This window comes from Oncorhynchus mykiss, chromosome 15, assembly GCF_057628025.1.
Source record: "Oncorhynchus mykiss isolate SJ-2025 chromosome 15, ASM5762802v1, whole genome shotgun sequence".
Classification (NCBI taxonomy): Eukaryota; Metazoa; Chordata; class Actinopteri; order Salmoniformes; family Salmonidae; genus Oncorhynchus; species Oncorhynchus mykiss.
Genome location: NC_143036.1, coordinates 13,791,471 through 13,808,329, shown reverse-complemented (window position 1 = coordinate 13,808,329; position 16,859 = coordinate 13,791,471). Strand labels below are relative to the sequence as shown.

The following is a 16,859-nucleotide window of genomic DNA, read 5'->3' as shown; positions in this document are numbered from 1 at the left end:
TATTTTGGGATATCTGGTGGTGTCTGTATGTGCTTCTGTATTCATTTTTAAAATATCTGTCAAGGACCTATTTGGACAAATTTCCCTAGATTTTAGTCTCTTTGAATGTTTTCATTTTGGTTTCATTCATGCATTGTTAAGTTAAATATCCGTTGTTTTGTTGTTCAAATAATACGAATTGGCAGACAAAGCAGACCACCAAGGACATTTTGAAAAGATGGACAGATGTCTCTTACTGGCGCAGCACTGATTTAATTGCATTCAAAAGAGACCACTACTCTCAAATATTCAGGTTTTGTTTGTTTTGAATAGGCCCAGAATATCATTGACTAAGATATTTTCCATCGCATTCATCCATCGCATTCATATGTAGCATAAAAAGGATTATAAAATTAATGGGTGAAAAAAATTGCTGCGAGGAAGTTCCAGGTTTTCAGTGAAGGAAATCTACACATTTATTTAGGTGCATTTGAAACCTAAGTCATCTTTTTTTGTCAATTGCTTGTCGACCATCATGGAATAGAAAATATATTTCAGTATTCGAATTAAAATATGTTCCAATCTTTGTTTGACTTTCATGTAATTTAAAGGTTTGCAATATACGATTTTATGTCGAGGTCATTTTCGTTAGCCGCACGTAGGCTATAAGAACGTGTAATTCATTAGGCTGACACCGGTGTGTCTTTAAACAAGATTAGTCCATCCCCCAAAATAAACACGTTTTTATTAGGTTACATGTAATAAAATAAAAGTATTACATTAAAATATAAATATTAAAGAAGTTCAAATTGGATCGTATTTTGCGGGTGGAAAGTTCGGGAAATAGGGATCAAGAGGACCAAGTCGTAGTCTGAAGCCGAAATCAAACGACTGTCCTATTCAATCACTTTTTTGATGGGTTTATAGTATTAATAAATGCGAGTCGTTAAGTTTTATATGCCCAGATACAATTATCTCATATTGTTACTGAGCTCGGGGATATTCAGGGGTCTGTCCACAGTTTATTCAGTGGTGAGCTGAAGGCCATGCATGGTATTAGGTTTGGGGGCGTTGATGTGCCTCATGTTGACTCGCAGATGCCAGTTCCTTAATCTTACAATTCGAGCGATAGACAACTTTTGGGTGTGTGCAGGTTTTTATTTTGTGTAGCCTGCATTAGGCGACTGGTGAGTTGTTTTATCTAGCCCATACAGTAGGTCTACTGGCGTGACAGGCAAGTGGTCATTAATGATACATGGTGCACCCAACAACCCTTCACTGGAGGGGCCAAGGTTTCTGGTGAGGTTGTTGCTTTAGCCTTTAAAATGTGACATGGTGGTGATGTGTTAGGATGTGTTTTTATTCAAGGCCGTTGGTTTTATGACATGTACATTACATTTGACTAGTAATCTTGGTTGTGGTTGTGGTGACAGATAATGTGGACATTGACAGTTTTTAAAGGTACAATGCAGCTGTTTTTACATCATTATCAAATCATTTCTGGGTAACAATAAGTACATTACTGTGATTGTTTTACATTAAATAGGCCAAAAAAGAAACAACAATTGCTTCTAAGCAAAAAAGCAATTTCTCAAGCAAAACATTTTCTAGGACTGTCTGGGTGGTTTGAGTGAGGGACTTAATTGGAGGAGCCTTATGAAAGGAGATATGTAACCTGAAAACTAGCTGTTATTGGCAGAGATGTTTGAATCTATCTTTGTTTGTCTATTTAAGTGATAATGACGAGGAGCCGGTGTTTGAATGATATATTGGCACAGGTGTTGTTAGACCCGAGACAAGGCCAACATATCCTCCAATCACCGGCTTCGATGGCATTATCACTTTTATACAACATGCTCAAATAATGACTGACATATTTTCATTAAAAACTTTATTCACATGAATTTATTCATACTATTTCTATCCAAGCCTGCTGGTCGTTCGTTCTATTGATTCGGTTGCCAGAGACACGACCCAGTCGTTCAGGCTTTTTGTTCTGTATCTATGGACACAACCCAGTCGTTCAACCTAAATGTTCTATTGCCATACTGGCTGGACACTTTATTGTCCCTTGCTGGCTAGCTAGCCAACTACGGCCAATTTACAGTCACATCAAGCAGTGCAGCCAGAATAACAGCAAAGTAGTCTCATTTGAATTTGTTTAAGTTGTTCTCCAGTGACATTTTTTTGGGATACATTCATAAGAATGAGCTAATGATGCCCGACTTCACCTGGTATAGAACATGTGCTCTCTCGTCAGAACACTGTTGTTCAGAGGAGCTAGCCAACAACACAGCTAACACAATCACTTCAAACTGAAGCAGCAAAGACGACAAGCTAGCTGCATTTTGTTTCGTTTTACCTGTTTTCTATTGACATGTCCATAAAAGTGTTGATGATTCATGGTTTCGACTGGCTGAGAAAAGCTGCCTGCTTGTCTGTCTCATCCCGACTCCCGACCCCGACACTTTAATTACAATGGGACAGCTGGAGATCGAATTTCAATATTGAAACAATGTTGCAAATGTCAGAGAGACAGACTGCAAGTTTTGTTCCAATCTCCGCTTTTGAAAACCAATTGCTAGTCTAAAAGAAATGGGAGATGATGTCTAGATGCTTTTTACAGTGGAGATCAAGATTATAAATGGTCTGTCTGGGCTGATGAGACACAGAACAGAGTAAATAGGCATTTCAACTTTATTGCTTTAGCCGGTGGAAACTTGTGGAATTAGGCACCGGCTGGAATGCGGTTTTAACCAATCAGCGTCCAGGACTAGTACAACAATTTATAACGCAGGCCAAAACTCCACCCATGCAAAACGAGCTGAAATGTCAGGCGGTCTTTTCAAAAAGCTCTTACACTAAAAGGATCAGCATTTTCACAATTTCACAGTATTATTCCAACCTCAAAGTGTGAAAATATAAAACACAGAAAAATCCCGTTTTTGACAGCACAGCCACTTTAAGCACTTTTCATAATTTTTCTCTTGGTCATCCACAACGAAAAAAAATAATGTTCTTTGGCCTCAGATATGTTATCCTGAGGTAAATTATACTTCCCTTCGACCAGCGTCTTCCATCAAATATCATTCCATTTCAATCGGACAAATATTTCGATGTAATATAGCCTTTTATACGATGTTTGCAATATGCTTAAATATATAAACCTATTTTATAGATCTACAGGCCTACATATTGAGCTACTGAATGTAATGTATGTTGTTGTAAATCTAGGCCTAATTACTCAGCTATAGGCATATAGCTATGGTAACTGCAGATTGCCTACTTTGTCAAATAATTAGATACAGACCCTACTTTGAAATTGCCTAAATTGCTACGAGTTAGTTACATCTAATTAGCATCAATGCATTCCATGTAAACACAATTGATCTGTGCAATTTTAAAACAGTGTCTGTGAAGATTGCATAGAAGGGTTTGAGTGCACAATCACAAGATATTTTGCAATTGCCTGCTGCTTTTGTAGTTTTTTGTTTTTATGAATGAATTGATTGATTGCGGGTCTAATTTTCTAGAACCTCTTTCCCATCTCATTCCTTCTCTGATCAATATTTTGGATTTACTGATTTACTCAAAATAAATGTACAGTAATTTAATTCATGCTGAATTTCCCAAGTGGACATAAATTAGGCCCATGTATTAGCCTAATATTGTTAATTTTTACAATCTGCTGAAATATTTCGTCATGAAACGACTTAGCTTTTTCATCTGTTGTTTTTAATTAAAACAATTCAACATGGCCTACATATATCAAATGTTTTTAATTAAAACAATTCAACATGGCCTACATATATCAAATGTTTTTAATTCCTAGTAGAATAAAATACATTTGAACACGTTTCTAATGTATGGTTTCTCTTGTAGCCGAGAGTATAGAATATTGTCTTCATTAATTTGTCTAATAATATGTGAGCAACTTTGGAGGTGTGCACATTGGTCTGACAGGTCTGAAATAATGTAGGGCTTCGCACACCATCAATGTGCTTTAGTGTTCCCCTTATCTTATCTATTATCCATTAAGTTCATTGCCATTAGCATAACGCTTCATTTCAGCATAACATATTTTACAATTGTAGCTAGGTCTAATAGGCTTATGTTTGATGTAGGTTGCCGCATAGCCTTTTTCTGTCATCATATAGGCCCATAGGCTACGTGTTTTTTTATTTTATTTTATAGTCAATCTATCTAAGACTGCGTAAATGTACAGCCATGCAGGCTTATTTGTTCAATGCAGAAATCAGGGCCACAATGTTGCTCTAAGACCTGATAGGCTATCCCAACACGGTGGCAACATTGTTACAAACGTCTTAGTGTAACCATTCGAATCTTCAAAGTATCGTTCTAATTATGCTGTGATTAGCTTTTTTATCTGCATAAAAGTGTGATCGCATGTGAGCTATCACTATGTTGCATATTTCAACATATAGAATGAAAGAAGTCTTCTTGTCTCACTTGGCAATATATTTTTGCGGGAGCGACACCAGAACTGTCATCACTAGCATCTATAGAGTCATTGTTCTATACCCACGAAGTCATAAACCTCTCCCATTTCAACAATTTCTCTTCTTAAAAATGTGATTTTAAACCTAACTCTATCATTAACCCTAACCTTAACCATACGGCTAACTCATTTTTGAGCAGCACGAGCGATGAGAAAGCCCTGTTAATGCTTCCGGTTTGTCGCTACGGCAACGGTTACACGCTAACCAGAACTTGAGGCTGTAAGAGCGAGGCAGATGCTGCACCGTACTGTTTACAGCTGCTGTTTTAGGCAAAACTAACAAGCAACAATATAGTAGTTGCAGTTACATATTCATAAGAAAAGTGGAGTTTATTTTTTTCAATTAAATTTGTAATCATGAGTCAACGACAGGTTTTACAAGGTACGATCATTTGTAGTTGCAATTTTTCAAGACTGTTTTCAAAGCTGTTTTGAATGAACCTCAAGAGTAAAGATAGTGCCTGCAAAACGTAGCTAAGGAACAGTTGACATTTTTTAACACTAATGGATCGTTAATTTTTGCCTTTTAGTGTTTGAGCAGTATCAGAAATCAAGGACACAATTTGTGCAGACTATTGCTGAGCTTGCGACAAGACCGCAAAACATTGAAACTTTACAAAATGCTGGTAAATTGGGACTTGGGTACCCATTTCTGTATAGATGTATTTTTTCAAACCAATATTCTATTTTAGCTGACTTTCATTTATGTGCTGATCACAGTTCTATCGATAACTTATAACAAGACAGAATTCCTTTTCTACACGTCCCCCCTCTAGGTGTGATGTCCCTGCTGAGGCCTTTACTGCTAGATGTGGTTCCTACCATCCAGCAGACAGCTGCTCTGGCTCTGGGAAGACTGGCCAGCTACAATGAAGATCTGGCAGAGGCCGTCGTCAAGGGAGACATCCTCCCACAACTCATCTACTCCCTGGCCGAGCAGAACGTATGTCTGTGTGTGTCTGTGTGTGTGTGTGTGTGTGTGTACACCAACCGTCGTCAAGGGAGACATCCTCCCACAGCTCGTCTACTCTCTGGCTGAGCAGAACGTATGTCTGTGTATGTCTGTGAGTGTGAAAGTGTGTGTGTGTGTGTGTGTGTGTGTGTGTGTGTATATACACCAACATACACTCCCTCATTCACCCTGCTGAATGGTGTCCCTGACCCTGAGAGTGTGTTGGCATTGTACCCTGGGCAGGGGGCCACTCCAAAGGCTAAAGCACCCTTCACACCACATCAGGGCCTCTCTCTCTCAATCTGCCTTCTCACAGGGGTCTGCATGCATAGTTAATGCTCTGAATGTAAACTCTCGCTTAAAGATTCCTAGTTGAAATCCTAGTTGAAATCGCTCCGCCATTTTCTGATTGGTAAAATTCCAATAGTTCGCCTAATTTCAGTTTATGTGACAAAACAAGCAATGTCTACAGAGAATCACTGTACCATCTAAACTCGCTGAGAAATATATTTTCAATAACCAAAAGTATTGTATTTTCAGCTGTTTGAAGCTGGAGTGTGAAAGCAGAACTTAAAGCTGCAATCTGTAACTTTTCGGCCGTCCCGACCAAATTCACATATAAGTATGAGTTATAGATCTGTCATTGTTATTGAAAGAAAGTCTAAGAAGTGGTAGATAGGTTTTATGTGCCCTATTTCTATGCATCCAGTTCTTATGTTTAGTTTTTGCATCTTTTACCTTTGGTTTGGTACACCAGCTTCAAACAGCTGAAAATACAATGTTTTGGTTATTGAAAATATATTTCTCAGCGAGTTTAGATGGTACAATGATTCTCAACACTTTACTTGCTAATTTTGTCACATAATCTGAAATTAGGCAAACTATTAGAATTTTAGCAACCAGGAAATGCCACAGTGATTTCTGCATAGTGCATCTCTAAGAACAAGAAGCATAGAAATAGTGCACATAGAGAAGCTCTATCGCTTCTTAGACCTGCTTTCAATGCGTGACAAATGTACAACTCACATTTCTATGTGAATTTAGACAGTTCACCCAAAAAGTTACATTTTGCAGCTTTAAAGAGCATCTGCTAAATGTGTATTAAATGTTTTCTCCTTCCATCTGCTAAATGTGCATTAAATGTTTTCTCAGTCCATCTGCTAAATGTGTATTAAATGTTTTCTCCTTCCATCTGCTAAATGTGTATTAAATGTTTTCTCCTTCCATCTGCTAAATGTGTATTAAATGTTTTCTCCTTCCATCTGCTAAATGTGTATTAAATGTTTTCTCCTACCATCTGTGTGTATGTGTATTAAATGTTTTCTCCTACCATCTGCTAAATGTGTATTAAATGTTTTCTCCTTCCATCTGCTAAATGTGTATTAAATGTTTTCTCCTTCCATCTGTTAAATGTGTATTAAATGTTTTCTCCTACCATCTGTGTGTGTGTGTGTGTATTAAATGTTTTCTCCTACCATCTGCTAAATGTGTATTAAATGTTTTCTCCTACCATCTGCTAAATGTGTATTAAATGTTTTCTCCTTCCATCTGCTAAATGTGTATTAAATGTTTTCTCAGTCCATCTGTTAAATGTGTATTAAATGTTTTCTCCTTCCATCTGTGTGTATGTGTATTAAATGTTTTCTCCTTCCATCTGTGTGTGTGTGTATTAAATGTTTTATCCTCCATCTGCGTGTGTGTGTATTAAATGTTTTCTCCTTCCATCTGCGTGTGTGTGTATTAAATGTTTTCTCCTTCCATCTGTGTGTATGTGTATTAAATGTTTTCTACTTCCATCTGCGTGTGTGTGTATTAAATGTTTTCTCCTTCCATCTGCATTTGTGTGTATTTAATGTTTTCTCCTTCCATCTGCATGTGTGTGTATTAAATGTTTTCTCCTTCCATCTGCGTGTGTGTATTAAATGTTTTCTCCCTCCATCTGCTAAATGTGTATTAAATGTTTTCTCCTTCCATCTGCGTGTGTGTATTAAATGTTTTCTCAGTCCATCTGCTAAATGTGTATTAAATGTTTTCTCCTTCCATCTGTGTGTATGTGTATTAAATGTTTTCTCCTTCCATCTGCGTGTGTGTGTATTAAATGTTTTCTCCTTCCATCTGCGTGTATTAAATGTTTTCTCCTTCCATCTGTGTGTGTGTGTATTACATGTTTTCTCCTTCCATCTGCGTGTATTAAATGTTTTCTCCTTCCATCTGCTAGATGTGTATTAAATGTTTTCTACATCCATCTGCGTGTGTGTGTATTAAATGTTTTCTTATTCCATCTGCATGTGTGTATTAAATGTTTTCTCCTTCCATCTGCATGTGTGTGTGTATTAAATGTTTTCTCCTCCATCTGCGTGTGTGTGTATTAAATGTTTTCTCCTCCATCTGCGTGTGTGTGTATTAAATGTTTTCTCCTTCCATCTGCGTGTGTGTGTATTAAATGTTTTCTCCTTCCATCTGCGTGTGTGTGTATTAAATGTTTCACCCTACCATCTGCGTGTGTGTGTATTAAATGTTTTCTCCTTCCATCTGCATGTGTGTGTATTAAATGTTTCACACTACCATCTGCGTGTGTGTGTATTAAATGTTTTCTCCTTCCATCTGCATGTGTGTGTATTAAATGTTTCACCCTACCATCTGCTAAATGTGTATTAAATGTTTTCTCCTTCTATCTGCGTGTGTGTGTGTAGCGGTTCTATAAGAAGGCAGCAGCATTTGTCCTGCGTGCAGTGGCCAAGCACAGCCCTGCTTTGGCCCAGGCCGTGGTGGACTGTGGGGCGCTGGACGCTCTGGTCATCTCTCTGGAGGAGTTTGACCCTGACGTCAAGGAGGCTGCCGCCTGGGCTCTGGGGTACATCGCACGCCACAATGCAAGTAAGGACATAGTATACACAGACCAGGGGTTGGAACCGATTCTGGGAACAGAACCAAGAAATGGAAAATAACAACATTTTTCAAGGAACAGAAACGGAACTGAGAATGAAAGTGATCCATACTGTTCCAGAACAAAACCATTAGTTTAAACGCATGGGAATCAGTTAATAACATTATTTTAAGTTCTAGGCCTTTTTCTCTAGTCCCTCAGAAACAATGCAACAAAGTACTGATGCAAAGCCTTCACTCTGTCACTCAGAAACGTTTTCCAGTGTCTGCCTGCCAGCTGAACATCTTTACCAGTGTGTGTGCATGTTTAGGCTACCTGCCCCTCCCCCTTCAAACCACAAGCTACTGTAGCCCCTCCCCCCTTCAAAGCATATGTCACTGTACTGACGTTACCATAGGCTAATGTACTGACGTTACCATAGGTTACTGTACTGACGTTACCATAGGTTACTGTACTGATGTTACCATAGGCTACTGTACTGACGTTACCATAGGCTAATGTACTGACGTTACCATAGGTTACTGTACTGACGTTACCATAGGTTACTGTACTGACGTTACCATAGGTTACTGTACTGACGTTACCATAGGCTACTGTACTGACGTTACCATAGGTTACTGTACTGACGTTACCATAGGTTACTGTACTGACGTTACCATAGGTTACTGTACTGACGTTACCATAGGCTACTGTACTGACGTTACCATAGTCTACTGTACTGATGTTACCATAGGCTACTGTACTGATGTTACCATAGGTTACTGTACTGATGTTACCATAGGCTACTGTATTAATGTTACCACAGGCTACTGTACTGACGTTACCATAGGCTAATGTACTGGCGTTACCATAGGCTACTGTACTGATGTTACCATAGGCTACTGTACTGACGTTACCATAGGCTACTGTACTGATGTTACCATAGGCTACTGTACTGATGTTACCATAGGCTACTGTACTGATGTTACCATAGGCTACTGTACTGATGTTACCATAGGTTACTGTACTGATGTTACCATAGGTTACTGTACTGATGTTACCATAGGCTACTGTAGTGATGTTACCATAGGTTACTGTACTGATGTTACCATAGGCTACTGTACTGATGTTACCATAGGCTACTGTACTGATGTTACCATAGGCTACTGTACTGATGTTACCATAGGTTACTGTACTGATGTTACCATAGGCTACTGTACTGATGTTACCATAGGTTACTGTACTGATGTTACCATAGGCTAATGTACTGATGTTACCATAGGCTAATGTACTGACGTTACCATAGGTTACTGTACTGATGTTACCATAGGCTACTGTACTGATGTTACCACAGGTTACTGTACTGATGGTACCATAGGCTAATGTACTGACGTTACCATAGGCTAATGTACTGATGTTACCATAGGTTACTGTACTGATGTTACCATAGGCTACTGTACTGATGTTACCATAGGTTACTGTACTGATGTTACCATAGGCTACTGTACTGATGTTACCATAGGCTACTGTACTGATGTTACCATAGGCTACTGTACTGATGTTACCATAGGTTACTGTACTGATGTTACCATAGGTTACTGTACTGATGTTACCATAGGCTACTGTACTGATGTTACCATAGGCTACTGTACTGATGTTACCATAGGCTACTGTGCTGATGTTACCATAGGTTACTGTACTGATGTTACCATAGGCTACTGTACTGATGTTACCATAGGTTACTGTACTGATGTTACCATAGGCTACTGTACTGATGTTACCATAGGTTACTGTACTGATGTTACCATAGGCTACTGTACTGATGTTACCATAGGTTACTGTACTGATGTTACCATAGGTTACTGTACTGATGTTACCATAGGCTACTGTACTGATGTTACCATAGGTTACTGTACTGATGTTACCATAGGTTACTGTACTGATGTTACCATAGGTTACTGTACTGATGTTACCATAGGCTACTGTACTGACGTTACCATAGGCTACTGTACTGATGTTACCATAGGCTACTGTACTGATGTTACCATAGGCTACTGTACTGACGTTACCATAGGTTACTGTACTGATGTTACCATAGGCTACTGTACTGATGTTACCATAGGCTACTGTACTGACGTTACCATAGGCTACTGTACTGATGTTACCATAGGCTACTGTACTGACGTTACCATAGGCTACTGTACTGACGTTACCATAGGCTACTGTACTGGCGTTACAATCGTGATTCTGAAGATCGGGAGAGAGATTTTTATTCGCTAGAGAGAAATGGATTAACTTTTCATTGCCAGTTAATATACTATAGGCTTTGTTATCACATTTAATGTTGGATTTATTAACTACAAAAAGGTAAGACTTGTTAATTCTGGTGCCGCTCTGCAAACACAGGCTTGTTATCTAGCTAGCTAAAGCTTGTTAGCTACTGTAGCTAGCTCAAAGGACATTCAAAGTTCCTTCATAGAAGCCGCTCCTCCATAGGTATAATTCTGTGGACCTAATTCAGATAATACATGTCATAACAAGATGTCCAGCACTTCAATCCTCGCAGAGAACACCTGCCTCTGAATGTCAGTCGCATCAACCCTCTCTTGCTCTCTCCCCACCCACAAAATGTCAGTCGCATCAACCCTCTCTTGCTCTCTCCCCACCCACAAAATGTCAGTCGCATCAACCCTCTCTTGCTCTCTCCCCACCCACAAAATGTCAGTCGCATCAACCCTCTCTTGCTCTCTCCCCACCCACAAAATGTCAGTCGCATCAACCCTCTCTTGCTCTCTCCCCACCCACAAAATGTCAGTCGCATCAACCCTCTCTTGCTCTCTCCCCACCCACAAAATGTCAGTCGCATCAACCCTCTCTTGCTCTCTCCCCACCCACAAAATGTCAGTCGCATCAACCCTCTCTTGCTCTCTCCCCACCCACAAAATGTCAGTCGCATCAACCCTCTCTTGCTCTCCCCCCACCCACAAAATGTCAGTTGCATCAACCCTCTCTTGCTCTCTCCCCACCCACAAAATGTCAGTCGCATCTTGCGCCATAGGCTACACTCGTCTTTCCGTCGCCCATGTAAACAACTAGCTTACCTGCTCTATCTGCACTGATTGGTGAAGTCATTGAGTGAGCTAAACATTTTTATTTCTGATTTTACAGGTTAAAAAAGGAACAGAAAGGAACAATATAAACCAATACTTTTTTCGGGTTCGACCCAATATAGAACTTTATTTTGCTGGTCGGAACAGTTGAACGGAACAAAAAAAATGTTGGTTCTGTTCAGAACGAAACGATTAGAAAATCCTGACACACACATACACACAAGTAACTTGCGTACGGACACACACACACCACACACACACACTAACACCCCTCTCTTCTCTGTATGTAGACCTGTCTCAGGAGGTAGTGGATGCGGGGGCCGTTCCTCTGCTGGTGCTGTGTATCCAGGAACCAGAGGTGGCCCTGAAACGCATCGCTGCCTCGGCCCTCAGCGACATCGCCAAGCACTCCCCTGAGCTAGCTCAGACTGTGGTCGACACCGGCGCCATCGCACACCTGGCCCAGATGATTCTCAACCCCGACGCCAAGCTGAAGGTGAGGCGGCAGGAACGCTGAGACAAAATAAGGCTTCCTTAAGTGTGACAGGTTGACACAGTCATTATGTTGTCAATGTGAACAGACATAGATGAGGTTAGAATATACATTACAGTCCACTCTTAAATCCTGTATGCCACTTTTGTTCTTTCCTCCATCCCTTTCTTCACTTCTCTCCTTCTCCCCTGTCTTTTTCTCTCTTCTCTCCCCCCTCCCCCTCTCTCCTTCTCCCCTGTCTTTTTCTCTCTTCTCTCCCCCCTCCCTCTCTCTCCTTCTCCCCTGTCTTTTTCTCTCTTCTCTCCCCCCTCCCCCTCTCTCCTTCTCCCCTGTCTTTTTCTCTCTTCTCTCCCCCCTCCCTCTCTCTCCTTCTCCCCTGTCTTTTTCTCTCTTCTCTCCCCCCTCCCCCTCTCTCCTTCTCCCCTGTCTTTTTCTCTCTTCTCTCCCCCCTCCCTCTCTCTCCTTCTCCCCTGTCTTTTTCTCTCTTCTCTCCCCCCTCCCCCTCTCTCCTTCTCCCCTGTATTTTTCTCTCTTCTCTCCCCCCTCCCCCTCTCTCCTTCTCCCCTGTCTTTTTCTCTCTTCTCTCCCCCCTCCCCCTCTCTCCTTCTCCCCTGTCTTTTTCTCTCTTCTCTCCCCCCTCCCTCTCTCTCCTTCTCCCCTGTCTTTTTCTCTCTTCTCTCCCCCCTCCCTCTCTCTCCTTCTCCCCTGTCTTTTTCTCTCTTCTCTCCCCCCTCCCCCTCTCTCCTTCTCCCCTGTCTTTTTCTCTCTTCTCTCCCCCCTCCCCCTCTCTCCTTCTCCCCTGTATTTTTCTCTCTTCTCTCCCCCCTCCCCCTCTCTCCTTCTCCCCTGTCTTTTTCTCTCTTCTCTCCCCCCTCCCTCTCTCTCCTTCTCCCCTGTCTTTTTCTCTCTTCTCTCCCCCCTCCCCCTCTCTCCTTCTCCCCTGTCTTTTTCTCTCTTCTCTCCCCCCTCCCCCTCTCTCCTTCTCCCCTGTCTTTTTCTCTCTTCTCTCCCCCCTCCCCCTCTCTCCTTCTCCCCTGTCTTTTTCTCTCTTCTCTCCCCCTCCCTCTCTCTCCTTCTCCCCTGTATTTTTCTCTCTTCTCTCCCCCCTCCCCCTCTCTCCTTCTCCCCTGTCTTTTTCTCTCTTCTCTCCCCCCTCCCTCTCTCTCCTTCTCCCCTGTCTTTTTCTCTCTTCTCTCCCCCCTCCCTCTCTCTCCTTCTCCCCTGTCTTTTTCTCTCTTCTCTCCCCCTCCCTCTCTCTCCTTCTCCCCTGTCTTTTTCTCTCTTCTCTCCCCCCTCCCTCTCTCTCCTTCTCCCCTGTCTTTTTCTCTCTTCTCTCCTCCCTCCCTCTCTCTCCTTCCATTCAGAGGCAGGTGTTCTCTGCGCTGAGTCAGATCAGTAAGCACTCAGTGGACCTGGCTGAGATGGTGGTGGAGGCAGAGATCTTCCCTGCTGTCCTGGCCTGCCTCCGAGACCCCAACGAGTATGTCAGGAAGAACGTCACCACGCTGATGAGAGAGATCACCAAACATACACCTGAGGTACACCCACACACACCAAACATCAGAGGTACACAGACACTACACACACCAGACATCAGAACACACACTCATTGACACCAAACACACACTAGGGGTACCAAACTCCCTAACACACTACCAAATTCTCACATGTGCCCCTACCCTCGCCCGAATGTGTGTGTACGTGTACAGCTGTCTCAGATGATCGTGAACACGGGTGGTGTGGCGGCGGTGATTGACTACCTGGGTGATAGCCATGGTAACGTGCGGTTGCCAGGGATCATGATGCTTGGATACGTGGCTGCTCACTCTGAAAACCTTGCCATGGCCGTCATCGTCTCTAAGGTATGTGTGTGCCAGGGTTGGGACCAATTCAGAATTTCAGAATTTAATTCAATTGAAACAATGAATTTGAATTTAATTTGAATTGGCCACACCCCACAGAAAGCAGAAATTGAATCAAATTTGACTTGAAAAAAATGTATAATTTAATAAAAGCAATTCAACTGAGATGTGAAACATGAAAGTCTTTTTAATTTGACAAATATTTAATCAAAAGGATATTCATTAACGCAAAGAATACATATATATAGTTTCAAATATTAGTTTGATTATAACTCAAAGATGTCAAACAGTGTTTATCTTTGTCATGTTAGATTGGGGACTCCCTAAAAACACGCCACTTCGATACACCTATGACTGGAAGTGACTTTTTGTAGCAGGTTAGGAGAGCATTTTCGCTAACCTTAACTCTTTTCCTAACCTTAACCTAATTCCACTAACCTGCTACGTTAATTCTCCTAACCTGCTAAGAAAAAGGCACTTCCGGGCATAGCTGTATCGAAGTTGCGTGTTTTAGGGAATCTTGTTAGATTGTTCCTTTCCATACTGCAGTGTTTGATCTAATGCATTCTGGGTAGAATAAAAAAAATATGATGATGTTTATAAATTATGGGAATGATGAATTATTATAGACAACCCACAACATGATCTTAGCATATTTAAAGACCCCTGTAATTATTTTAAATAGTTTTAGGAGAACTAGCTTTAAAAACGAAATGTTTCAACCTCAGGCTACATGGTAGTTGTGATCATACATGATAAACAAAATAAACATTACTATTGTGATGTGCAGAATAAATAAGCCATTTGAATTGCTTCCGGGGGTGTGTGGCCAATCACAACTCAATTCAGATATGACCCCAATCCTGGTGTGTGGCCAATTCACAACTCAATTCATATATGACCCCAATCCTGGTGTGTGGCCAATTCACAACTCAATTCAGATATGACCCCAATCCTGGTGTGTGGCCAATTCACAACTCAATTCAGATATGACCCCAATCCGGGTGTGTGGCCAATTCACAACTCAATTCAGATATGACCCCAATCCTGGTGTGTGGCCAATTCACAACTCAATTCAGATATGACCCCAATCCTGGTGTGTGGCCAATTCAAATTAATTTCAGATATGACCTCAATCCTGGTGTGTGCACTGTGCATTGCCTGCAAGCTCTGTGCTCTCTCTTCCTCCCTCTCTCTCTTTCATAACCTCTCTCCTGTCCTCCCTGCTTGTTGTTGCTCCTCCGGCCCTGTAGGGGGTGCCCCAGCTGGCCATCTGTCTGTCTGAGGAGCCAGAGGAACATATCAAGGCAGCAACAGCGTGGGCGTTTGGCCAGATCGGCCGCCACACCCCGGAGCACGCCAGGGCCGTTGCCACGGCTAACGTCCTGCCCAGCCTGCTGGCTCTCTACATGGACACAGACAGCTCCGAGGACCTGCAGGTCAAGGTAGGGTCATAGGTCAATGTTGTCACAGGTTACCAGAAGCTTTTGTAGTAGACACAGGGTGCTACTGAAGCTCTACACTGAACATTTCTGAGGGTCATAAGAGCAACAAAGAATAAACAGACCATAACGTATCCTGTATCATTCTGAGTCCTGACCCCCCCCTCCACCCAGGCTAAGAAGGCTCTTAAGAGCATCCTACCAAAGTGCAACTACCTGCCTGCTCTGGAGCCCCTGCTCTACGAAGCTCCCAGCAACATCCTCAAACACGTCATCTGCCAGTTCAGCAAGGTGGGGGCGTGTTTATCAACTTTTATTTACATACGCCTCTTCACACTACTAGGTGTTGCAGAATGGACCCACACGGGCCCCACACTGCCTAATAGTGTTTTAGTTCTAAAAATCAGACTGTGTAAATCCAGTCTCTGACTATTTTGAACCATGTTTGAGAAATTATATTTTCATTAGTTCATTTTAAAAGTGCAATTAAATCCAAGATTAGGCTTGATCTCTGTTTGGAAAACCTAACCCGAAGGTTTGATTCAGACAGTACAGGAGGTTCAGACAGTCCAGAAAGTCCAATGCTTTGTAATCCCTTTACCCCCCCCCCCCCACCACCACCACCCTCTCCCCTCCCCCTCTCCAGGTGCTGCCCCATGACAGCAAGGCTCGTCGTCTGTTTGTGACCAGTGGAGGCTTGAAGAAGGTTCAGGAGATTAAGGCTGATCCTGGATCTGCCCTACAGGAGTACATCAACACTATCAACAGCTGTTACCCTGAGGAAATAGTCAGGTACACACACACACACACACACACACACACACACACACACACACACACACACACACACACACACACACACACACACACACACACACACACACACACACACACACACACACACACACACACACACACACACACACACACACACACACACACACACGCCATGTAATTGACTAATTTACTGGCTATAACATCAGTTGAATCTAGTGTGTTTCTACTAGCAGACATTCTCTCAGCCCCAAGTGAACCTTTGTTATGTTCTCCTGCTGTAGATACTACTCCCCCGGCTACTCAGAGGCTCTGCTGGAGCGGGTAGAAAAGTACCAGCCTGTCTGAGGGTCTGGGGCTCACATCCCCTCCTTACTGACACTGAATGTGATACTATCGTTTTACTGTTTCACCCTCATCCATGAATATGAGGACAGAAGACTATATAAAACATGATTTTATTATTGCACTGATTCTGTTGTCTGTCTTTGTATGTGCATTATCATAGCTGAGTTGGCCTATGTGAGCATTTGAAAAGGAATGACAAACTTCCTCATTAATTTGCTGAACAAGTCATTTACCTTTGAAACATTGTATATGCACCTAGTTTTGTGTTATTTTACATCTTTTTAACTTCTTATGGAGGAGTGTTCCTGTGGTGGGATTATTTAACTAGGCAAGTCAGTTAAGAACAAATTCTGATTGACAATGACGGCCTAGGAACAGTGGGTTAAATGCCTTGTTCAGGGGCAGAATGACAGATTTTTACCTTGTCAGCTCAGGGATTCAATCTAGCAACCTTTCGGTTACTGGCCCAACGCCCTAACCACTAGACTACCTGTTAATATTCAGAGGGTTTTAT

At 41.9% G+C, this 16,859-nt stretch overlaps 1 protein-coding gene across 1 annotated transcript; it reads left to right on the top strand.

The window, feature by feature from the left end:
- Positions 1 to 5,003: 5,003 nt before the first annotated feature.
- On the top strand, positions 5,004 to 16,468 carry LOC110490912 (sperm-associated antigen 6; the record flags this gene model as incomplete). The annotated part of the gene is made up of 10 exons (XM_036943722.2): positions 5,004 to 5,124; positions 5,275 to 5,441; positions 8,144 to 8,327; positions 11,717 to 11,922; positions 13,284 to 13,457; positions 13,629 to 13,781; positions 15,035 to 15,226; positions 15,398 to 15,514; positions 15,870 to 16,015; positions 16,282 to 16,468. Coding segments are annotated over 10 exons (1,524 nt in total), but the record flags the coding sequence as incomplete, so codon positions are not given.
- Positions 16,469 to 16,859: the final 391 nt, after the last annotated feature.